Source organism: Mastigoproctus giganteus, chromosome 6, assembly GCF_048544385.1.
Source record: "Mastigoproctus giganteus isolate SK-2022 chromosome 6, ASM4854438v1, whole genome shotgun sequence".
In the NCBI taxonomy this organism is placed as follows: Eukaryota; Metazoa; Arthropoda; class Arachnida; order Uropygi; family Thelyphonidae; genus Mastigoproctus; species Mastigoproctus giganteus.
The window spans coordinates 114,893,269-114,920,192 of record NC_143580.1 but is presented as its reverse complement, the minus strand read 5'-3'; the positions used below and the strand labels follow the sequence as shown (position 1 = coordinate 114,920,192).

The window sequence follows — 26,924 nt, the reverse complement described above, 5'->3', positions numbered from 1 at the left end:
GGTCGCAAAAATAGTAAGGAAAGAATTACAGTCTTGATTGGTGCAAATATGGCTGGTAATGAAAAACTGAAGCTTTTGGTAATAGGCAAAAGTAAACCACCCCGATGTTTCAAAGGAGTAAAGTTGCTAGATTTGGACTACAACAAAAAAGCTTGGATGACAAGTGAAATTTTTGAACAGTGGATTTTAAATTTCGATAGAAAGATGACGAAAGAAAACAGAAAAATAGCGTTAATTGTCTACAACTACCCTGCCCACCTTCACTCGGTAATTTCGAAACTTACAAGTGTGAAGCTTGTTTTCTTCCCTCCGAATACTTCATCTAAACTGCAGCCAATGAACCAGGGCATTATCAAGAATTTGCAAATGCACTACCGAAGGTGCATACTGAAAAAAATTATACTGAGAATAGAAACCAACCAACCTATAGATTCTGTTATAGATTTGCAGATGTGCATATCAGAGTTGGTGAAAGTGTGGAGTCAAAATGTGATGGAAACAAAGATTAAGAATTGTTTCACAAAAGCAGGTTTTGCTAAAACGCCAATTAACAGCGATGAGAAGGATGAACTGCTACAAGACATTGAGCAGTCTTGGGACGAACTCCAAGCGAGAGGTTTGATCAGTGCAGAAATTGTTCTCGAAGAATTTTTAGGAGTTGATAACAATGTCATAGTAGCTGAATATCCGAGTGACTCCAACATTTTGGAGAGCATTCAAAGAAATAGTGACAATATCGATGATGAGTTGGATGAAAATGAGGGCAACGAAGGCAGTGAGTGCAATATTAAACCTTCCAAACATGAAATGCTGGCAGTATTTTAAACTTTGCGTCAAGGCCTTCAGTGTGAAGAAAATGTGCCAGAAAATATATTTGAGTGCTTAAACAAATGCGAACATTTTTATGAACGATGTACAATAAAATCCAGTGTACAACAAATATTTTGCGACACAATTCTTAAGTGTACTTATATATTGTGTGTATTATGTAATTATTCATTTCTTAATATGTGTATTAATAAATTAATTGTTTTGAAATGTTAGATAATTTATTCATTCCCACTTATTTCTGATTTATTTTCCATATTTCTGAGTTGAATTACAGTATTTTTCATTGTTGAAAAGGTCACATTTCTTTATAATGAAATTTCTGTATAATGAATTTTTTCAAGAAAACGATCGATTTCATTATATGGAGATCTGACTGTATTTAGAAAATACTCTGCTGATTGCTACGACAAATATCGATCCAGATTCACACACAAAAATAAACGGTATCAAAATTCACACATAAAAATAAACGGTATCAAATCTCTTACTAAACATTATTTTAAAAGAAAAATTGCATTTTTTGTTACTGGAATTGTACTTATATTTTGTTACTATAATTGTATTTTTGTAATTTTATCTTGAATTTGTATTTCATTTATCTTATTAATAAAATTAATTATGTGTATGTATAAATATTACAATAAATAACATAAAACTGTTTATGATAAAAATCCCAAAAATCATGGAAAGCTAAAAATATTTTGCCCGCGTGTACTACACAGACATTGTATTTGGCCCACCATTTATAAAGGTTGCCCCTGGTATTTGCAATACACTGAAGAAAGAAAGGATTTTTTTTTTTTTTTTTTTGAAAATTTTTTGTGCATCTTGCAAACTTTTATTTTTCTTCGCATACAAAGAAACTAGTATAGTGTAGTTTCTTTTCTGACCTAAACAAGTGCGAGTACACATGCATCTCAGCTGTGCAGACCAGGTACAGCTACCACATGCTAGCTAATTTCTCATTTGTTGTGATAAGTACACAAACCACTGATGCTTAAAATATTCCATGTCAGTTTACTGAGGACCACACTCACTTGCTTATTTCAGAAATAAACTAAAAAAGGCTTAAAAGCATTTTTGTACATGATTCCTACCTTTTTTTCTGTTTACTTGATAACTTATGTAGTTGTGTGGAATTTTAAATGGGGAAATCAAAGAAAGCAATTTTGTTGAAAGGTAGTGGGAGTTTCAGCTGTGTGGACAGAGTAGAAATAATTGCACAAAATCACCAAAAGTTGATCTGGGACGAATAGACTCTGGTGATTTCTAAAAAGTGAAGGTGTTTCACTATGTCTAGGTTTCCTCTTGACATTTTCTTACATTTGTTGGAAATCTTAGTTATGGACAAACTATGGGCAAAGTTTTCTCCAACAACCAGTCATAGTGGATTGCTTGATATCTTTATAGTCCTAGTCAAGCTCCTTGGTTTATTTTGAATTTAGATAGTGATTTTGAAAGTTAATACTTAAGTGTCCGTAAATTTTACTGTTCGTAACGTGCCGCCATTGTTATACGATACATAATGTATATCCCAAACTTTATAGCATAAAGTTTAACATAAAACTAGATAGTTGTAAAAGAATAAGAGACGTTTACCTCAACATGATACTCTCCAGAAATTAAAACGAAAACAATTTTTAAAAAAATCGAAAATCTCACATTACAGTAAGAAATAATTAACAATAATTAAAAATCAATTTAATACAATTAAAAATTATGTAAAAATTTAATTTAACGGAAAAAAAGTCTGAGAATAGGTTGAGGTTGTTTCGGCTCCAAGGCCTCTAATCATTTGCTTTACCGGATGAGATGCAAAACGATTTACCTTCCTGAAGTTGACAATGCTTCAGGAAGGAAAATTGTTTTGCATTTTTTTTGTTAAATTAAATTTTTACATAATTTTTATTTGTATTAAATTGATTTTTAATTGTATTCATTTGATTTTTAATTATTGTTAATTGTTTCTTACTATAACGTAAGATTTTAGATTTTTTAAAAAATTGTTTTCGCTTTAATTTCTGGAGCGAATCATACGGAAGTGTTCTACGTATCAGTACAGTTTCAAACAACAACAATAACCCATTATTAGTAGCATCCTTATCACTCCTGTTTACCTCAGTACAATTTAATCAATTAAATTGTACTGAGGTAAACTTCTGTTATTTTTTTGCAAATATTGATACCAACATAGAACATATCGAGCATTATAGCTCTGGTTCATAATTTCAAAACTAAATAGTGAAATACGTAGCACTGCATTAGAAATCTGTTAGCTTAGTTTAGTATTATCAGTTAATCAATTAAATTGTACATAAACAGAACCATGACCTAGACTAAAGCAGCAAAGCAACGAGCACAAAGTAGCAGTAGTACTGTGGCTTGGGGGAGAGTCGAAGGGGCGATCACAGTCTAAAAAAATGTATGAAATGTGAAATGTTTGCTGACCTTCTAAAACAGGACATGATCTAGCCAAGTAGGATGTCTTTGTGCTTGGTGCAGAGACTGAAGAAATTAGCTGCCAACTCAGTGTTCTGATGGGCGTATAGGAGAGTTTGAGGTGTAGAGTAGATGTACTCGAAGAAATTAATATGAGGGGCCTATCAAGCTCTCAACACCAGAGCTCACTCCTGTGCATCAGGTAACATAGCGGCAATCTCCAAGGCAGAATGCACTGGTCCCACAAGAGATAGTTATTTTCTGTGACTGTTGTCAGGAAGACAGGGAATACATTATGCAAAAAGGATATGTGGTACTGGACCAGGGTATGTCTTCCAGGGGCAAAAGTTGATGACATCGCAGAGCAGATATCTTTTAAGGGCACAAAAGGTGATATTGTCGTACACGTTGCCACTAATGACCTTAGGGGTAAGAGATCTGCAGATTTACTTAACAAGTATAAGTCAATGTAGAAAAAAGTTTGCAAGTTAGGGTTAAATTTGAAAGTGTCTGCAATTCTGCCCAGACATGATGGGAGGAAGTATATGATGAGAGCCTTGTCAATCAGTAAGCTCTGGGGAGATTGCACAAGGCTCATTGGGTAGAATTTTTTTCAGCATAGCCTGTGCTTGCTAACATGAGAGAGTGCTTCTACAGGGATGGGATACGCTTAAATAGAAAGGGTGCAAGAATATTTCCTGAAGCTATCAAGCTATGTTAGGTGGATAAGAAAACTGCTAGCTTGGGGGGGGGGGGATTCACAGACTAAAAGATTAACATTAGCTGCAAGCAGACGCAAAAGTGATTCTTGCACTACTTCTATTGTACTGAGCAGCAGCCCACAGAGCAAGTTTCTGGGGCTTTCAAGAGCTGCTGGGAGTCATCGTGGAACGAGTAAATACATGGGCTGCATTAGGGTAACTAAGAGTAACAGGTGAATGAGAGTAACCTGCGGGTACACCAATGCTAGAAGTATAGTAAATAAATTTGATGAATTTGAAGTGCTGATCAAGACATCAAAGGCAGGTATGGTTAGGATATCAGAGACATGGTGTCACTCAGATATAAGCAATGCAAAATTGGAATTTGGGCAGTACAATGTGAACAGAAAGGATAGACAGGGTAGGAAAGGAGGAGAGGTTATGCTGTTAGTAAAGAAACACATAAAATCTAAGGAAGTGCAACCAGATGACATGGGTGGACAGTACATTGTTGAGCAGGTTTGGTGTGACATAAACACTGGGAAAGGGAAAATGAGAGTAGGATTGTGTTATAAGCCTAATGACTCTGATGAGTACAATCAACAAGTTTTTGTTTTCGTAAAGGTGATTACGATGGTCTCAGACAGTTTTTAAATTCTATACAGTAGGATCAACTGATGATGTTAAAAACAGAATTCTAAATGGGAAGCCTTCAAGGAAATATCTTAGATGCTACTAGGCTTTTCATACCAACTAAGAAATACTGTTCAAGATTTAGACCTAAATGAATGTCAGATGAACTCATGAGGCTTGCAGCAGAGAAGAGAAATGCATGGGATGCAAATTATCAGGTGACAGAGAAGCTTATGGCAGATAAAAGCTAGTCTGTAATCAAGCTGCAAAGGAGGTTAGGCATGTGAAGGCTGATTACGAGAAATCTTTGGCAAAAGATGCAAAGAAAAACGCTAACGACTTCTTTACTTATGTAAACTGTGGAAAGAAGGGGATGAATTAGATTGGTCCACTTGATGTTGGTGGTTAGACTGTTCAGGATCCTGCTCAGATAGCTGAAAAACTAAACAAGTATTTTGTATCTACATTCACACATGAGGAATTCTGTAAGGAAGGGGAGAACAGAAGTTTACTAAACTGTGACAGGGAGCAAAATGATTTTGTAATAACGGAGAGCAAAGTGGGGGAGAAATCATCGAAGTTAAACATAAAAAAGGCCTCTCGGGCAGTGGAATCTATCCTGTTATATTGGAGGAGGCAGCAAGGGAAGTAAGCAAACCCTTAGCCGTAATTATGAGATCATCCTTAGATTCAGGGGTGGGCCACATGGACCGGAGAAGTGCAAATCCTGCTCAGATAGCTGAAAAACTAAACGAGTATTTTGTATCTACATTCACACATGAGGAATTCTGTAAGGAAGGGGAGAACAGAAGTTTACTAAACTGTGACAGGGAGCAAAATGATTTTGTAATAACGGAGAGCAAAGTGGGGGAGAAATCATCGAAGTTAAACATAAAAAAGGCCTCTCGGGCAGTGGAATCTATCCTGTTATATTGGAGGAGGCAGCAAGGGAAGTAAGCAAACCCTTAGCCGTAATTATGAGAGCATCCTTAGATTCAGGGGTGGGCCACATGGACCGGAGAAGTGCAAATGTATTACCAATTCAGAAAGTGGGTTTAAAGGATGACACAAATAATTATAGACCTGTTGGTTTACTTCTGTTCCAGGGAAAATAATGGAGTCACTGGTTAAAGAAGTGATGCAGGATCACCTAGACAAGACTGCTGTAATAGTTCCGACACAGCATGGGTTTGTTAAGGGGAAGTCTTGTCTAACCAGTTTGATTGGATATTACAATGTGGTCACAAAGGAACTGAACGCAAAAAAATAATTTTGATATCATATACTAGGATTTCAGGAAAGCTTTTGATACTCTTGCACATGGAAGACTGCTGTACAAATTTGAGCGGTATGGCATTAAGGGCAAGTTGCTGCAGTGGATAAAGGGATGGTTGAGTGGGAGATGGCAAAGAGTGGTAATAAATGGACACTGCTCTACATAGAACAATGTTATTAGTGGGGTCCCCCAGGGTTCGGTGCTGGGCCCATTGTTGTTTCGTGTATTTATCCAGTAAAGACAGTATGCTACTGCAACAGGATCTAGAAAAGTTAGGCAGATGGACTGAGAGGTGACAACTGAAGTTTAACATTTACAAATTAAAAGTACTGCATATGGGTAGCAGTAACCCAAGAGAAATGTACCAACTTTGTGGTACTACACTGAGGGAGGAGGAGAATGAAATATACCTGGGGGTAATTGTGCAGTCAGATATTAAGTTATCTGAGCAATGCAGATGGGCTGCCAGAGCAGGTCATGGAGTTTTTGTCAATGATATACAGGGATTTTTTCTAGCAGAGAGAAGGAGGTGATTATCTCCTTGTATAAGGCAGTGGTCAAGCCACCACGCCTTGAGTATTGCATACAGGTCTGGAGGCCTCATTTTAGGAAAGATGTTGAGCTACTAAAACAGTTACAAATAAAGGCAACGAGATTAGTGAGTGGAACAAAGTTTTGCTGTTATAAAGATAGGCTTAACGTCTGCAAATTGTAGCATTTGGAGACTAGATGCCTGAGAGGTGATCTGATTGCATTAGCATTAGCAAAGGCACATAATGCAAGAAAGCAAGCTTATATAGCATCAGCCAAAAAAAAAAAAAAAAAACCCTTATTTCACCCATCCACTCGCTCCAAATGTTTGTCAAGTTCTGCTTTGAATCTATTTAAGCTATCAACTTCTGCAATGACAAATGGAAGTTTGTTCCCCAATCAACCACCCACTGGCTAAAGGCAAACTTCCACACATCTATCCTACAACTGTTTTCCTCAATTTCAATTTATGCCATCTCAGGTGATTATTCTGAGTAACAGGAAGAATCGCATCCACATTGAGCATGCTGAAACCATTCAAGGCTTAATACACCTCAATCAGATCACCTTGCAGGTGCCTAGTCTCCAGACACTGTAATTTACAAAACTTAAGCCTTTCTTCGTAAGAGCAACCCTTTATTCCATTCACTAATCTTGTTGCCCTTCTCTGTACTCGTTCCAACAGCTCTACATCCTTCTTAAAATGAGGCCTCCAGACCTGTATACAGTACTCAAGGTGTGACCATTGCCACACCTTGAGTACTGTATACAGGCTGGAGGATAATAATAACACAAGGGGATAATAACCTCCTTATCCCTGCTAGAAAAATTCCTGTATATCATTGACAAGACACCATGAGCTACTCTTGCAGACAGTCTGAACTGCTCAGAAAACTTCATATCTGCTGCACAATTACCTCCAGGTCCTTTTCATTCTCTACCATTGTCAGTGTGGTACCACAGAGTAGATACGTTACTCTTGGATTACTGCTTCCCGTATATACTACTTTACATTTGTCAATGTTAAACTTCATTTGCCACTGCTTAGCCCATCTTCTCAACTTTTCTAGCTCCTGTTGCAGCAGCGCAGTGTCATTAAAAACCCTGCCAACCTTCGTATCGTCTGCAAACTTGAACATTAAGCCTAATATACCATCATCAATATCATTTATAAATACAGAAAACAACAATGGACCCAACACTGAACCCTGAGGGACTCCACTAATAACATTAGTCCACAATGAGCAGTGTCCATTGATTACCATTCTCTGTCTTCTCACACTCAACCGTCCCTTTATCCATAGCAGCAATTTGCCTCCAATGCCACGCTGCTCCAATTTGTGCAGCAGTCTTCCATGTCCAACAGTATCAAAGGCTTTTCTAAGATCCAAATATATGATATCAAAGTTATGCTTTGCATCCAATTCCTTTGTGACTACATCATAGTATCCAATCAGATTAGTCAGACAAGACTTCCCCTTAACAAACCCATGCTGTGTCCGAGCTATAACTGAAGTCTTGTCTCGATGATCCTGCAATGCTTCTTTAACCAGTGCTTCGATTAATTTCCCTGGAACCGAAGTTAAACTAACAGGTCTGTAATTAACTGTGTCTCCCTTTGATCCTCCTTTGTGGATTGGGCTCACATTTGCACATCTCCAGTCCATGGGTACCTTCCCTGAGTCCAGAGAAGCTCTCATAATTATGGCCAAGGGTTTGCTTACTTCCTTTGCTGCCTCCTTTAATATAACTGGATAGATTCTATCCACCCCAGGTGCCTTACTTGTGTTTATCTTCAACAATTTCTCCTCCACTTTACTCTCAGTTATTACAAAATTATCTAGCTTACTGTCACAGTTGAATACACCTCTGGCATTCCCCTCGCTGAATGACTCCTCATGTGTGAATGTCGATGCAAAATATTCATTTAGTTTGTTAGCTTCCTGAGCAGGATCATCAATAGTTGAAACATCGATATCAAGTGGACCAATCTGATTCATCCCCTTCCTTCTAGAGTTTACATAAGTAAAGAACTCTTTGCTGTTTTTCTTTGCATCCTTTGCCAAAGATTTCTCGTAATCTGCCTTCGCCTGCCTAACCTCCTTTGTAACTTGGTTACAAACCAGCTTATATCTATCATAGGCTTCCATGTCACCCATTAATTTATATGTATCCGATGTATTTTTCTTCTCTGCCACATGTCCCATTAGTTCATCTGACGTCCATTTAGGCCTAAACCTTGAACAGTATTTCTTTGTTGGTATGAAAGCCTAGTAGCTTCTAAGATTAATTCTTTGAATGCTTCCCATTTTGAATTTGCTGTTGGTAATATCATCAGTTGGTTCCACTGTATAGAATTTAAATACTGTCTCAGACCACCGTAGTCATCTTTATGAAAGCAAAAACCCTTCCCTTTACCCTTGATGGTAGTCACCTCTTTGAGTAAATCCCACTTCAGCAGGAGCAACAGTGCGTAGCACATGCTTCTTGATTACACCGGGGTTTGAGCCCGTGCCCACCAAATACGGAGGATGCGGAAAGGTCAGGGAATGACCACCGCATATCTCCAGAGCAATATGCCGTTAGTTGCTAATGCTCCTAAAAACCAAATAACAAACAAACAAATCACTTCAGCACACTGTGATCGCTGCCGCATAGTGTTTCATTTATCTGATTGAGCTGTATAAGTCCTTGAATTAGTTCTCACAATATTGGTCAAAATTTTAATACTGGTATTCCAAAAAAAAACATTTTTCGCAATAAATTTTGATGACAATTAGGTGCAATAAAGTTGGGAAAAAACAAGTAATTACTTGAATTCATGTTTTAAATCAAACTTTTATTACAATAATAAATATTCTAGCAAAAATTATTAAACATACAGTTATTCTAAAAACAGAAGAATAAGCATCCATGCTACCTGTCCTAATAAAGTGAGCTCTTAAGAAACTCAATAGTGTTAATCATTTAAACTGGATCTAATTTGGTACATATTTAATTAGCGGCAGAAAACATCCTTTTGGATTCTGTGCTGGTTGGTGCTTTGTACTGAGATAGTCCTAGATGAGTTGCAGTTTAACCCCCTTATTCCCTCATCTTCAGAAAGTCTTATTTCCTTTTTATCAAAAATAAAAAATATTTCCTTTTTGACTTTTTATGGCACTATATCCGTATTAACGAAAGAAGGGGACTGACGGTTAATCTTGGTGAGGAAACCAATTCTAAGTTGGTGGGGAGGGGTATTTATTTATTTATTAATTTTTTTATTTCCCTGTATCTTAGTATTGCCATCAGTGGCCATTTTTATATATTACCTGGTCTTGGCGCATTATAGCCTTAGTTGCTAATGCGCCAATAAAATCCAAATCAAATTCATATTCAAGCCATCAGTGGCCATTGTTATTATTTCATATAGCAGCTCCTCTCAAGCACTAAGCCACACAAGCTACCTGACTATATTAAAAAATGAGAATTTGCAGGTTCCTTCCATGGAGTGTGGTGATCTCTCTTCTTATTTGAACTCTGCATCTCTGCTGTATAGCTCTTCCAGTGCTGTCTTCTTTTGGGAACAGTTCCTTGTTAATACTGAAGGAAATTACCACAGCAGTAGTAGAAGTCAAGGCATTATCTGACTGGCTTGTTATTCAACTTCCGGATTAACTGCTAACACCAGAACGTGCCAGGTGGGGAACCCTTCACTATATAGCGGGACGCTCCCAGAACTGGACCTGAACTGAACCCAAAACTACCACTGGAAGTCTGCAAGTCCTCTGAGCAACAACCACAAACCCCTCTTTTGGTGTAGGCACCTTATTTATTGAATTGATTGCAAGTTACACTCGCCCCTTGTACTACTTTTTTTATACGCAAGCTTATGTGCAAACCCCAGCAGGGTTTGCACACATTTACCTATCTCCTCCTATCTAATTTAAACCCCACCCAATCACAGTGTTATTCTTTAAACTCACTCTTCTTCCTTTGGTAGGAAAAACAGAATATTTTTCCCATACAACGAAACGCTTTCATCTTTTACCTCAAGATCACCTGTTCACAAAACATTTGAACTGCTCCATACCGACACCCTTTCCCAAAATGCACTGAGTGTCGCATCATCAAGTGGCGGTGTAATAGAGGGATTAAACTATTGTTCAGAAGCTTTTAATTTTAACCCTTCCACACCTGCCTTACCACTGTTCACCAAATTCCTTATTTGCACTACCAGGCCTACTCCCACTAATGGAAATATTTCTGTAATGATGTTTTCGTTATTCCTTAAGTGCCTTATTTCCACACAGAAATACACTGGTGTGCAAAACTTAAGGACCAGTCAGATTTTCACCTGTAGCTTCTCATAGTGGTGGCCTGGATATGGGAAAAGCATACCTCGTGAGGTATAGAAATGATGAAGGAAACGACACCAACGCAACAGCGGAAACAAAACTGTACAAAGGGACTTGATTCAAAAATGGCAACGTAGCACTGGCTGCCATGATACAGATGCATCACCGCCAAAGATGGAACAAAAGGAAGAGGTGATCCTCAGTAGGAGATATGGCCCCCCCCTAATGTTGATGCAGGCTTTGCACTGCCTGTCCATACTTAGAACAATGTTGTTAATAAGTTATTGTGGTAACATCATCCATTCCTCTGTCATCGCCATCTTCAGCTGGTGAACATTTTCTGGTGGGTGTGGACGTGCCACTAGGCATCTCCCCAGAGCATCCTATATTTGTTCGATGGGATTTAGATCAGTGGAATAGGCAGGCCAAACTACGAAAAATGTCCTCACTTTCTAAAAGCATATCACAGCCGCAGTGCGATGGGGTTTGGGGTTATCATCCATAAACATGAACTCGGGGCCAATGGCACCTCGGAACAGATGCATATGGAGAAGGATTACCTCAGTACAGTAGCGTGCGCCGGTTACAGTACTGCCTTCCAGTATCTGGAGTTGTGTACGTCCATCCAAGATAACGCCTCCCCAGAAGAGAACACCTCGACCACCATATCAATCCCTTTCGGTGATGTTTGAGGGGGGGTGATACCATGTGCCAACGTATCGCCAGATTAGCTGACGTCCAGAATCGCTGCTGAGACTGAATCTACTCTCATCAGTAAAGAGTATCTTATCCTATTATGCTGCTGTCCAGTCCTTGTGTTCAATGCACCATGGTAAACGGTGTCTGATGGGCAGTGTTAAAAGGACACAGCGTACTGCAATCGGGTAAACAGTCCACTTTGTGGAGTCGCCTGGCCAAATAAAGCGCAATATCCTGCATCCTGTGCAACTGGTTTGCAATGGATCTTGCTGTCTGGTGTCGGTCTCATTGGGTCTCATTGTTTTTCGTGGACGACCACCCGCTGGTCCTTCGAATAATTGTACCTGTCATTCTGAAGGTCGGCCATGCACATGAGACGATGCTATGGGCGATACTGAACTCTGCAGCCACACTCCTCACACTTCGACCTTCCCAAGCTTCCCAATTATTCGACCCCGGGTAAAGTCATCCAGTTGTTGTCTGCAGCACTGTATGAAACTGCTGCTTTTATCTGTTTATGTGAGCCCTCTCATCACAATTCAAATTTTTACACGTGCACCAGCTATCTACTGAAAGGCTACAGTTATGTAGCTCGCTACAGGCTGTTTCATTTGATTTTGTGGTTGTAACCTTTAGAAACAGTGTTGGTCCTTAAGTTTTGCACACCAGTGTATATTTGTAAGATTTTGTCTTACAGTTTCATGACGTTTTCAGGTTTCCATTGCATTTGTACTCTGTATAACAATCCCTCATTTGCAAATTCAGCAGTATTAATGATTTATTGTCATCGATTTTATAACTTTATGCGAATAAATCAAATAATTATTTTTTAAATTAGTTCCGAAAAACCGGTATTTTTGTATCAATACTGGGGTTTGAATACCCGAAAAAAAATTACCGGGATCCCGGAATCTTGGTATTGTAAGCACTACCTTGAATGGTTTGAGCAAGCTCAACCCATTCAGTGGGGAGTAGAGGACAGATTCCTATCCATTCCTCCCCACTGCCCCCTATTTTTCCCTCTGGTGGGGTGTGGTCCCACTGATCTTGTTGGGGTTGCCTTCCCTATTGGCCCCATATTTCTGTCTTTCCCTCTCCCACTCTTCAGTCACCCCCTGCAATGTCTAAACCTCACAGCATATGTTCTACACCTGGTGTCAGAAACCTGTGGCTCTTTAACCTTTAGCCCACATTAAACACAATTTGAAATGGAATTAGAGGACTTAAAATTCAAGGACATTTGGAGAGGCAAAAGGCTGTCCTTGCAATTCTACACAAATGGACAGCAATAGATGAATTGAAAAAGCAAGACCAAATTGTGTTCAATACGTGGAGTAGTTTACCAGACACTTACATAAATTTAGAAATATTTGCGTTTGGACTTCTCTCAGTTTTTGGTTTGACTAATTTCTGCAGACAAATATTTTCGATGAACTTTATTTAAAGTAAATCAAGAACCATCTGAACAATGCGAATCTCTCAGCATGTTTAAAGGTGAAAATTATGGCATACTCTCCTGATGTTGCGAGACTCGCTCAAGAAGTTCAGCAGCAGAAGTCACATTAATTTGTACCTAATTGGATGTTTGTTACATTTTTTTCAGTATCAATAAATAATATTTCAAAATATATATATTTTTTTAATAAAACACATCGTTATATTCCATTTCTTAAAGAACTCCCTCACCCCTCACCCTCCTTCCAGCTTGAGCTGAGGTGTAGCTCTTCTGATTCTCTCTTTTTTTTTTTAATTAGACCAAAAATGACTCTTCACTCAAAATAGGTTGCTGACCCCACAATCAAAAATTTAACTGCCCAAATTGAAATGTGCACTAGCACTTACGGCCTGTAAACCCATCAGCACCTCATTCCTGAAAATGGGGTGTGTTTTTTTGGTTTTTTTTTAACATAAGCCCTAGCCACTGAAATCTCAGGAAATTTATTACTCTGGCAGGCCGCCAGAGTAATAAAATTCTAAACTACTGGGTACCTGTTCTGCCTCCACAGGCTGTGTGGGCAACGTTGGGCCTCAGCAGGGGTTCAGTGGCTAAAAAACCAGAAGAACAACAGTACACAACATTACACATATACACTTTTAAGTCTCTGGCCTTTCCAGCGAACTGGTACACCCACAATGAAAGCAACACAGAGATGGGGGGAACCCTGGTGCTGCTTGACACCAAATACACTCTACCATAATAGTGGAGATGGGGGAAACTCCTTGTGCCATTAGACAATTAACACGTACCATAAGGATGACACAGAGATGGGGGAAACCCCTGGTGCCCTTTGACCCTAAACTGGTCACTGGAAACAGACTTTTACACATTTTTGAAAGCCAATGAATTCTCCATATGATATTCTTATGTGGCTTTAATTTGAATTGACTAGTTACATTACCGCCAGTTAATGATATGAAAATAGTCTTTTGTAGTTTTGAAATCAGACAATTTCTTCTGGTAAATTGCAGTGTACGTACATGAGGGCAAGTTCTTCCGGAATAATCCTTTTTTGTCCATTTGATTTCCATTCATCCCCCCCCACCCAACTTTCCCCATAGTTTCTTCTGGATCTGCACTAGCAACTTCTGTCAGTTTTATATTATGCAATCCTGCACAAATATTGCGTTTCAAAACCATCCCCAGCTTAAATTGATCAGAGTTACTACATTTGCCATCACCTTCTCTTGAATCATTGCAAGGTTAACTGAAATTTGATGCATGTTTTTTTGCTAATTCTTAATTTTAAAAGTCTTTCCATTTCTTCTGTTATGCTATGGGATAAGTGGAATTAATTCATTGACTATTCAAACCCATTTTCACATGTTTTCTCTCTTTACCTTTGTTTTGGTTTAATTTTCAGTTTGTAAGGCACATTAGCTTCTATTGTCTTAAGTAAATCATCTGTTTTTTTACTCTGGGATGGTCACAGTTGTCATTTACAAGGACTACTGAAATTATAACATCTTTTCATGCCAAAGATGTGACACTTGTTATACTTATTGCATTGTAGGAACACTGTCAAACTTAATTTTTGTTTTCTCCTTAAGAAAATAAAGGCATAGAAAACTAATTAACCTTTGCAAGGCCTGGCAGTGTATTCGTAATGCTCTTTTTAATAGTGAGTTCTGTTTTTCTTAAGAAAAATCATCAGTGTTCATTTTCTAGATTAAGATTAATTTCTTAAAACTCTAAGTTGGTTGGTACTTTTCCCTGCAACAGATGTTATGTCAACAGATCTGCAATTCCTCATCACCTTTTGATCCCCCTTTATGAATTGGGAATATTCATACATTTTCAGTCCATAGTGACCCCTCCCTAAATCCAAGGATGCTTTCATAATTATGGCTAAGGGTTTGTTTGCTTGCCTCCTTTGCTGCCCCCCTCAATCTAATTGGATAGATTCCATCCACCCCAGGCATCTTTTTTATATTTAGCTTCAACAATTTCTCTTCTGCTTTTCTTTCAGTTATCACAAAATAATATAGAGTTTGATATATTTCTGGCACTCCCTCTCTTACAGACTAATTTATATGTACAATAGGTTCTGTATCACCTGATAATTTATATGCATCCGATGCATTTTCTTCTCTGCCTTTTGTGCTAATAGTTCATCTGACATCTATTTAGGTCTAAGCCTTGATCCGTATTTCTTTGTTGATACGAAAAGCCTAGTAGCTTTTATGTTAACTTCCTTGAATGCTTTCCATTTAGAATTTGCTGTTGGTAACATCATCAGTTGGTCCCACTGCATAAAATTTAAAAACTGTCTGAAACTTCTGTAGTCACTCTTACAAAAGCAAAAACCCTTCCCTTTACCCTTGACAGTAGTTAAGTCTTTTTTAATTAAATTCCACATTAGTACACTGTGATTGCTGCCACACAGTAGGTTTTTTACCTGCAAAAAAAATCACTGCTGATAACCAGATCAAGAGTATTATTTCCTCTTGTTTCCTCTCTAACATGTCGCTGTAGTAAAAAGTCATACAATAAATCTACAAAAGTCTTGCTAATGTGTGTGTGACCAGACCACAAATTTCAGGCAACATCTGAAAAGTTAAAATCTCCCATCATAAAACATTCTGATTTACTAGCCCACTCTCTTTCTCTGTATCCCTGTTTATTATGCTCATCACAGTCGTTATGTTACTCAACATTGTAAAAAAAAAAAAAAAAAAAAAAAAGGTAAAGTGCAGCCATTATCAACCCACTACAGGACGGAAGCCTCCTCAACAATTCATGCTGAGAGAAATGGACCATAATCTGCCATGCTGGTCCAGTGCGGGTTGCCAGATCGACCATATTCAGCAGTCAGGGGCTTGAACCCCAGTCTACTCAAAGAGCGTGTGCTACTGCACTCCCGCTCCTGACCACTCGGCTACGGAGGCCTACTGGTCCCCAACACCTTGCTTTCCACACTGCTGCATGTTCCACTGCCATAGATTTAATATGCTTCTTAACTAAGAGCATAATCCCTCCTCTCCTGTATACATTGTACTCTCCATGTTCAAATTCAGCATCACTTATGTCTGAGGGATACCATGTCTCTACTGTCCCTACAATATCTTCATTTGATAGCTTAATCATTACTTAAAATTCATAAGATTTATTTACATTGCTCCTAGCATTGATGTACATGCAATTATACATACACATGTTCTTTCCCTTAGTTACCCTAACACAGCCTATGCATTTACTTGTTCCACGATGACCCTGCAGCTCTAGTCAATCTAATAGACTGTTCCATCCCACCCCCAAGCTAACAATTTTCCGAATTTGCTATCACTGCCTCGAAAAACATTAGGAAATATTCTTGCATCTCTTCTATTTAAGTGTATCCCATCCCTGTAAAAGCAGTCTCTCCTGTTAACAAGCACAAACCATACTGAGAAAGTTTCTACTCCCATGAGCCTTGCGCATTCTTTTCACGACCAAATTGTTGACAAGGCTCTCGACAAGCACTCCCTCTTATCGCACCCAGGCAGAATTGCAGACACTTTCAAATTCAATTCGAACTCATGACTTTTTCCCAACATTGCCCAGTGCTTGTTAAGTAAGTCTTCAAATCTCCTACTCTTAATATCATTAGTGCCAACGTATTAAAAGCACAAAAGGTGCTCTTAAAAGTTGATATCTGCTCTACAACATGATCTACTTTTGTCCCTGGCAGATATACCCTGGTCCTATTCCAACTATCCTTCTTACACAAGGATAGTTCCCCATTTCTGTTGTCACTTCAGCCAAGGATAAAGCTGACCTGCTAGCATCCCATTTTTCTTCCAGCTCATGTATTAATGATCTTGGTAAAACACCTCCCACCATTCCCAACACGCTCCATTCAATGCCTCCTGTGGTCTTCCATCAGAAGGATTTTGATGAATTTTGATGCTAAGAAAGCTCCAGGTCCTGTTGGTATTTCTCCACTTGTTCTCAAAACCTGTGCTCCTGAACTTACTCCTATTCTTTGCCGCCTTTTTTCACTTTCTTATTCCAAAGGTGTTTTTCCTTCTGCTTGGAAATTTGCTCATATCCAGCCAGTTCCTAAAAAGGGTGACAAATCCCTCCCATCCAATTATCGTCCCATTGCAATTACTTCTACTCTTTCTAAAGTAATGGAGAAATCAATTAACCGCCAACTCTTAAACTACCTAGAAACCTTCCGTCTGATCAACGATCGCCAGTATGGATTCCGTCAGTGTCGATCCACTGGTGATATTCTGGCTTATGTTACCCATTTATAGACTAATTCAATTAGTAAATTAATAAGAGGAGTATACCTCAATATAGTACGTGGAACACTTCCGTATGATACCCTCCAGAAATTAAAACGGAAAAAACGAAAAAATCGACAACTTACCGGTACATTAAAGTAAAATATAAATAATTAAAGTAAAATATAAATAATCAATTTAACACAATTCAAAATCAATTCAAAACAATTAAAATTCAAATTAACGCAATTAAAAGAATCTAGCGAAAATATTCAAAACGATTTTCCTTCCTGAAGCTGACAATGCTTTTCGGCCGACTGTCGTGATCACAGGAATGAAAATTACCGAATCAGGCTAAACCTGCAACTTAAATAGTGATTATATGTCTTCGCGCATGCGCGTAAAGGTCCACGCATCGGAGATCAAATATGGCCGCCGAACATTAACAGAATTCTCGTGTAATTTAATTTCAACGGTTTCTGCAATTAATAGTCGCGTATAATTACGTTGAACGTTAAGTATTTTGGCCTCGTTAAATAAAAAAGTATGTTTTTCGTTAATGGCATGAAAGGCTAATTCTGATGCTGCTGAACGAGAAGCACGAACTGAGGCTTCGTGTTGATTTACACGAATATTAAGAGAAAACCGCGTCGAACCCTGGTGAGACGAGTCGCAATCACCGCAAGAAATGTTGTATACTAGATCATTAATTTGTGTTGCGAACGCGAAAAGAACCGAGCGATTGTTCAGTATAGTGTGTAACTTCCGTATAGGCCTAGCTATAATTTTAAATTCGGTGTCTTTAAAGAATCTGTTAAGTTTGTGCCACTGTTCAACATATGGGACAGAAATAAAGTATTTTTTGATATTACTATTGTTGATTGGTGTAGTATTTTTTATCCTATCCTTAGCTTGTACCCTAATTCGATTTATTGTGTTAATGGGATAACCCCTGTTCAAGAATCTGCTAGTTAATATTTGTATTTCTGAGTCCAAAGCAGAATCCGTCGTTGAATATTTATAGGCATTTAGAAATTGATTAAAGATAATCGATCTTTTGTAGGTGAACGGGTGGTAGCTATTATAATGAAGAAGCATACCGGTGTTTGTGGGTTTTCGATAGATGCTAAATTGTATTTTGTTCGAGTCACGGGTAAGCGTGAAATTTAGGAAGTTTAATGACTTAGTATCCGTATCTTCCCTTTCCAATGTAAATTTGAGTCTAGAATGAATATTATTAAACGAATGTAAAATGTCTTGGATAGTACTACTATCAGTAATAACTAGAACATCGTCTAAATACCTCCCATAGTATGTGATACGGGGACGAAAAGGTGTCAAATGTATCTGTTCAATCGTTGAGAGATAGATCTCTGACATTAAGCCACTCAAGCTCAAACCCATTGGTAATCCAAAAATTTGTTTGTACACCTTGTCTCGAAAGGTGATGTAGTTAGCCTCAGCTAATAGTTTAATTAAGTGAAAAATTTCCTTAATGGGCAGCTTCATATAATTAATCGGTGTCGAGTTTTTATTTAACATATCCCAAATAATATCTAATGTGTATTCAACGTTTACATTCGTATATAATGAGGTAACATCTAATGAGAATAAATTGTCATTGTCGCCGAGTCTACAGTCTTTAAGATTATTAAATAATGTATCGTAATTCTTAATCCCAAATTGTATAACCTGTCTAAAAGGTTTTATAATATTATATACATGTGTGGCTAAGGCTGAAAATGCCGAGGTCCTGTAGGAAACAATAGGTCGAATCGGAAATCCAGGCTTGTGTAATTTTACCTGACCAAAAAGTGCAGGAATATTGTATGTTCTGGACTTCAATTCCTTCAACTGAACCATAGTAATGTAGTCGTTTTTACGATATGTGGTTAACGTTTTATTGTATTGATTTACCAAATTGGTAAACAGTGCCGGGTCCACTTCACGATAAGTGGAGGTATCAGACACAACTGAATCTAACTTATTAATATAATCATGTTTATCTAGTATTACCACTGTATCTCCTTTATCTGCCCTCTGTATAATAATGTCCTTATTTTCTCGAAGTTCTCGTAAAGCTGAACTGTCATGTGTATTCAATTTAGGAAGTCGCGTTTCTTTTATGTTATTTACTACTTGGTTAACTTGTTGAATAAATACATCTTTTTGTGGAACACTACGAAGTCCAAATTCAATATCAATTACGCATTGTTTTTTTGGCAGCTTTCGAGGTGGTAAATTATAATTTAATCCTTTGGATAAAAGTGAAATCTGGTCTTGCGATAGTGTACACGAGGAAAGATTTGTAACCTGTTGATATGTTGGTTCATTGGATACTGGGTGAGGGGGTGTTCGTGAACTAGCCGACATATTCTGTGGTAGTGCGTTATGTGTCTGTGGGGGGGGGGGATGTCACCCAACTCGTGTGAACTTGGTCGCAAGCTCGCGACAATGTGTTAGAATTCGCATGAACGTGTCTTGAACTATTCGATAATGTTTGCAACTTATTAACGTGTCTGTGTTTTATTTCTGAGGCTTGTGCTTCCCGTCGCAAATCTATGGAGGTCTTCAATACAGACCAATCGTTCGGATGTAGATAATTTTTTAATTTATCGCGAAGCTTCCTAACCTGGGAAAGGTATTTTTGTTTATCCGAATATCGAGATTTTAAGGCAAGCTTAACAATATTACGTGATGTCGCCAGTGATAGTCGTTTTATGCCTGAAATTTTTTGATTTAAATTCACCCTGGCAAACTTCGGAACGATGTTGTTTTGAAGGCAATATTTTAGGAAAGAAATATGGTAACTTTGGGCCGAGTACCTTAGTGTAGATTTAATGTAATTTTGTACCAAGCCATTCAAAAAATCTCCCATAATTGTGTGTATCGATTGTATACTACTGGAGAGACAGGAAGTGAATGAAATAGTCAATAAGAGTTTGAAAATTAATTAGATAGTATGAATCAGAGCTGTAATACTCAATATGTTCTACGTTGATAATAATATTAGTAATATTTACTAATATTATTATCAACGTAGAACATATTGAGTATTACAGCTCTGATTCATACTATCAGACTAATTCAATGGAAAGTTTCGGTGAAACACAAGTAGTTGCTCTTGACATCTCAAAGGCTTTTGATCGTGTTTGGCATAAAGGTTTTCTAAACAAGTTTCCATCTTATGGTTTGCCAACTGTTTTTAGTAATTGGTTATCCAGTTTTCTCTCTGATCGCTCACTGAGGGTGATGGTAGATGACTCTCTGTCTTCTAACTTCTCCAATGCCAGTGTCCCCCAAGGTTCCGTTCTTTCCCCCCACTCTTTTCCTCTTGTATATTAATGACCTTCTCCATTGACTGGAAATCCTATCCAGTCTATGCTATCCTATCAATCAGCTTCAACTTCTATAAAATCTGCTACCAATTCCTTAAATGCCGATCTTCAGGTAATTCTCCAGTGGGGCAAAGACAACTTAATTGATTTCAACCCTTCTAAAACTCAGTCTTGTCTTATATCTCGCAAAAATGATTCTTCTGCTCCTATGCTTATCTTTAGTGACACTCCAATTTCTAGGCAAAATGATATATCTCTTTTGGGGATTACCCTGACTTCTAATCTCTCTTGGCACAACCACATTACAAATATTGCTTCCTCTGCATCTAAAAAACTTCATCTAAAAAACTCGGCGTTACTTTTCTTCCAAACAGCAGCTCACTCTGTATAAATCGCAAATCCGCCCTGCCATGGAATATTGTTCCCACATCTGGGGTGGTGCCCCCAAAATCTCTCTCAGGCTTCTTGATTCCATTCAGAAGAGGGCAGCTAGGTTAATTAATGATTCATCTCTAACAGAGTCTCTCCACTCGCTTTCTCATAGACGTACTGTTTCTGCTGCATGCCTCTTCTACAGATACTTCCATGGGCTATAATTCCCACTCTCTCTTTCAAAACAGTCCGAACAAGCGCCGCCACCAGCCAACATCCATTTACTGTCCAACTTCAAACCAACAGAACCAACTTTTCATCTTCCTCATTTATTCATTCAACTGCCGTTTTCTGGAACAACCCTTCTTCATACGTATTTCCTGAAAATTACAATCTATAGAAGTTCAAGTCCAATGTCAACAAATATCTTCTTTCGTCTTCTCAACCTCCAACCTAAGCACGGTACTAAGTACTATAGGTTGTAATACCTCTCGTGTTTGGGGTTCACATAAAAAATTTCCCTGACAATAGCTACCTCCTGTGGACCCGTGATTTCTGCCTTGGGGATTGCCATTGTGATGTCTGATGCGCAAGTGTGAGCTCTGTCGTTGAGATGGGCAGCTGAGAGCTTGATGAGCCCCCATTTTAAATCCTTCGAGAGCATCCACCTTCTCTTCAAACTCTCATAAATGCCCATCGGAACACTGAGTTAGTGCCTAATTTCTTTACACTCTCTGCACTGAACACACAAAGACTCGGTTGTTGTCATGTCTTATTTCTGTAAAATCTACAAACATTGCACAAGTTACACATTTAGTTAGGTCGTGATTCGTAGAATAATTCCCCCCCCCCCCAAGCCATTGCACTTCTACTTTGTGCCCATAGGACTGAAAACATCAAACAACTGGCCGAAATGATGAACACAGAATTGGCAATAATAAGTCCGTGTGGCTTAACTTCCCAATTACAGCTGGTAGATGTCAGCATCAATAAGCCTTTCAAGAATAACGTGCTAGAGCAATAGAATAAATGGATGATAGAGGGGGGAACCATGATATGATGCCTATGGGAAGGATGAAGCGTCCATCAATAGCAACAAGTGTGTGAATTGGTGCTGAAGTCATGGCATGATATTAAGACTGAAATTGCGGTTGTCCTTAAAAAAATGTGGTATAAGTAATGCAGTGGATAGCACTGAAGATCATTTATTGTATAAGAGTGACAGTGACACTAGTGAAGGGGATAATGATGATTATGATGATGTTGAAGATAATGATGACCAAGTCAGTAATGAATCTGAAGTTCAATAATACTAAAATAATAAGAGTAATAATCCTGTACCTTTCTTTATTGGCTTTTGGGTTTTATTTTTATTGAATTTTAAATTTGCCATTCCAAAATTAGGATGGGCCTTCCATGTCACAGCATTTTATAGGCCGGCAAATACAGTAATTAATTTACAGTGATACATATTATGCTATCAGGTGTACGTTATACAGCATGCTGATGCCTCCATAGCCAGATGGGCAAGAGCAGCAGTGCATAGCACATGGTTCTTGATTAGACCGGGGTTCGAGCCTGTGACCGCCAAATACAGAGGATATAGAAAGATCGGGGAATGACCACCCGGAGCAATATGGTCTTAGTCGCTAATGCTCCTAAAAACCAAATGACAAACAACAAACAAACATACCTCATGCTATCAAGTACAAGATAGAAGCCTGACGTAGCCGAGTGGTCAGGAGCCAGAGTGCATAGCACGCATTCCTTGAGTGGACCGGGGTTCAAGCCTGTGACTACTAAATACGATAAATATTTGTATTGTCGATTTATTGTAAACTCTACTGACTTAGTTGTTGTGCCGGAGTATAAACAGAAAATTTATTATTTATTATGCTGTAATATTATTTATTATTTATTATACTGAAAATTTATTATTTATTATGTTGTACCATTACATTTGCACAGTTTTAAATTGTTTATATCCTTACTAAAAATAAAATTCCTTAGTTAAAAACAACAAAAAAGAAAAAACATGTCAAACTATGTGATTAGAACATTCGAGGTATTTATTTAATGACAATTAAAACCCTACTATTCTACTGCACTACTAGTAATAACTGAAATAAAACTGTTTGTCAAATACAGTTTAATATGTTAATCTATCAAAAAGAAGGTAAAAATTTCCAAAAAACATATCCATTGCCATGAGCTCAAAATTCTTCGTCTGCACACTTTGTACACCCATACCCAAATAGGTATCCAATTCACTCCTGGAACTTTGTAATGTGCTATAGCAGCACTATGTTATTGCCATTTTAAAAATGAAGCACATTAGTAGTAAAAGAGTATTTGAGAAACTAATTACAGTGGATTCCGGTTATATGGGCCACCGGTTAATCTCGACAGCCGTTTATTTGGGGCAAATCTTAAACACAAAACCCAATCGAGAAAATAGCCAGGGTTTACTTCGCTTAATTGGGACAGCATACCATTTAATCGGGGCAGGAGACCGCGGCACTGGAGATTACCCTACGATTGTCTCCGACGGTACCACGTGGTTCAGTCGAAATTCTGGATATCACAACCATAAAACAATAAAAACAATTAGCAGTCACCTGTTTATTGGGCTTTTCTGTTAGTGAAATCTATCATAAACGGACAATAAACTCGATCTTACTGAATTTGCGATAATACCGACAGCTGGAATTCTGTGGGTTATTATGGTGAAATGTGTTTACACTTTCGTGAAATCTTCAATCATATAAAAAAATTAATTTTCTTATCTTTTCTTCATTCCTATTTTTAAAGCTTTGTAACTCGTTACTCCATTGTCACTTGCACGTATCGTGTTACTTGCAATTTGTGTATGCCGTGTTCTTTGTTATTGATTGCTTATCTTTTTACTGTTTTAAATTTTAACCCCTACCCACAAATGTCCGTGAACAGAAATGTTAACTAGTTAGTACGTCCATATTACAGTACGTATTAATTATTCCGATTTTTCATGTATCATTTAATTTTTTAATTGGTAAGGTAATAAAGGGTAAATTTGTGCTTAATATATCTTTACTTTTATAGCGTGTGGATAATATTCCTCCTATTTTCTCTAAATAGAATTAAAATTCAATTCACAAACGTGATCACAATGACCGGCGCTTACTGCACATTGTATAGTGAACAGTACTTTACTATGGTGAGTTCGTTGTAACGTGATTTGATTGTACAGTGAACCAATTGTAAAGGGGGGGGTCCGTTGTATTTTTAACTATTTACATGAAACTTCGGATAATTGGGGCAGCCGCTTAATCGAGCCAAAACGCACTAGTCCCGATGTGTCCCAAATAACCGGAATGGACTGTATTTTATTTATATACATAAAAAACATGCAAACTTTTATTTTCAAATATTTTCTGTTTTTTCATTTTATAGCTAAATGTATGGTGTTATGGTGACTTCACTGAAGATGATGCTAAAGAGTTTGGTTACCGACCATAAGTGCTACATTGATGCTCGAAACATTGGTGTGGGCCAGACTGTAAAAGGATCAGAGAAAAGTTTAAGTGATGGTTTTGAAATAAACTGTGAATTAGACTGCATAAAGATTAAATTTTCATATTAAATTTAAGGCTGTTTTAATGTTTAGATTTCTTAAAGAATCAATTCTTAGGATTGTTGTGGTAATAATGAATCATGCCTTCCAAAAATTAATCTGTGTTTTTAAGATTTCAGATTACACAGTTCTATAATGTATAAAATCTTTACGTATTATGGCTTAAATTTATTAATGGAGGTTAGCTACCTGTATCCAGTATTTAATTTTTTACAACTTTTCTAATAACTAAAAAGCTGTTTTATGATGGCAGTTGGCTGTGCTATATTGATATACATCTCTTGGTTACATTTCTACTCAACGAATTTACTACAAGGACATATATCTAAAAATCACTGAATTTTTTTTTTTTTTTTTGTAACCAGAGAATATTATATTTATAAGCATTGACCAACGTTAAAAGATTTTCACAATAAAACAATACAAATTTGCTTTGTTTATAGTGAATTATTGATATTTCTTCAAGTCCAGTGATCATCCATTGCTTTTATTTTTAAAGATTGTAAATTAGAAACTTCATGTTTTCAGTGGTAATATTTTTTCCCCCATTGTCAAATTGAACTATCTGAGATGCAAAGGTTGCTGTAGGTCAATTATAAGTATAGATCCTTATTCTAAAATTGTATAAATAAACAGCTGATGTTATTTTTTAATTTTTTGTTTTTGTTGAAATTTCAGTAAATTTATTATCAAAATTGTAAATTTTGTTGTCTTTAAGACAATTAAATTTTTGCAAGTGTTCTTTAATTACTAGGCAGTTTCCACTTCACTATTGTGTAGATACTGTATGCAGGTAAAACTTTGCACGTATGTAAAGAATGTATGTGACCAGAATATTTTGATTCCGTGCAGCTCTCCATAGAAACACATTTATCATCAGACAACTCCTGGTGATAGGAAATTATGTAAAATAATACTTTGCTAGATAAAATTGAATATACTGTAGAAAGGCTACCCATTGAATGAAATGCTATGCCTTTTAATAATAATAAATGATATAATATACTGGTGCTAAAACTGGTGTAGATGCAAGTTTCAATGAAAATAAATTAACATTGTTTAAAAACAATGTTTGCCTTTCTTCCATGAAGAATGTGACACTTTAAAAAATTGTCCAGTATAAAAAATTTTTAGTGATACATTGAATGCCATTACATTGTCATTAGACAAATTCAGAGAATGTGAGAAAATAATTATATAAATGTTTTTTTTTTTTAATTTCTAACAGGTTTCGTTTGTTTTGTAAGAATATTAAGCTGCAGCTACAGTACTACAACTACATTGTGGAGTACTGTCACTGAACTTTTAATTGTTTTTACTAATTCTATATGATACACAAACAGTTGTGCAGTTTAAAACTAAAAGCAGCATGTTTCATAGTTTCTGAAATAACTATAAAATATCACAGTATCTGACTTTACAGATGAGAGAAAACAGCAACACTAGAAAAGATTCCCTTTTCACATTTCTTTTTAAATGTTAATATCAAGGATTTTAACATTAACATTATTAGTGTTGATTTTTTTGACAATATGCCAGTAGTAAATGTATGATTTTATTTTAACTCAGGCATTGAAATATAATGATGAAATAATGGAACACAGTGTAGGTTAGTGTTATCATATTATGCCTGTAGTATTTCCTTATGCATGTAGATATTATTCTATTAATTTTGGTTACTTTTTTTTTTTTTTTGATTGTTAGCAATGAAGTGAAGTTAATGATATTTCTCATATTTTACAATAGCTTGATAAATAAGGAATATTTTATGAATATTTTAGTTCCATAGAGTTCTGATCATTTGTCAATTGTGCTTATGGCTTAAACAGATATTAGTTATAAGAATAAAGGCTATGTTTATTATTATCATAAAATATTGCAGTCCATAAATTTAGTTTCTTTAATCCCTAGTTTACTTTTATTTAACCTTCTAAGAAACATATTAAAACAGTTAGTCCTTTTTTTAGTTGCAGTTGGGAAATTTTAAAAATCTGTTCAAAATTCTAATTCTGATACTTTACTGGGTAATAAGATCAAAAATTATTTTTAGAAGCAACAGTCCCGTTATCCAAAAAATAAAAATAAAAAATTTGGATAATAAGACCATTCAGAAAAATTACACTTTTTTACTCCAGAATGGAGCCTTGAAGGATTTTTTTTTTTTTTTCAGCTCTATCAATAAAAAAATAATTAGTGGAGTGCTTTTGCTGTAGTTTAATAAGTATTTGAATATTTTGTTCAGTGATATCATCAACCTTGTGAATATTTGAAAACGTAAAAATTTTAGTATTTACTTAATAGTAAATACTAAAATTTTTGTTTTCAAATATTCACACAAAATTCACAAGGTTGATGATATCATTAAACGTGCCAGAACTTGAATTTCATTCCATTTTGAAATACAGGTCAAAAGTTTGCATAAATGAAACATATACCATTTAT

The 26,924-nt window shown here is 36.8% G+C and overlaps 1 protein-coding gene across 3 annotated transcripts in view; it reads left to right on the top strand.

Moving 5' to 3' along the window:
• LOC150084519 (staphylococcal nuclease domain-containing protein 1-like) overlaps positions 1-24,812 on the top strand; it is a 313,589-nt gene extending 288,777 nt beyond the window's left edge. For all 3 annotated transcript variants that reach the window (XM_090376405.1, XM_090376406.1, XM_090376403.1), the window contains exon 18: positions 24,302-24,812. In XM_090376405.1, coding sequence (XP_090232531.1) covers positions 24,302-24,367 — 66 coding nt within the window. In that variant the 3' untranslated portion in view covers positions 24,368-24,812. The remainder of the gene's footprint in view (positions 1-24,301) is intronic.
• The last annotated feature ends 2,112 nt before the right edge of the window (positions 24,813-26,924 follow it).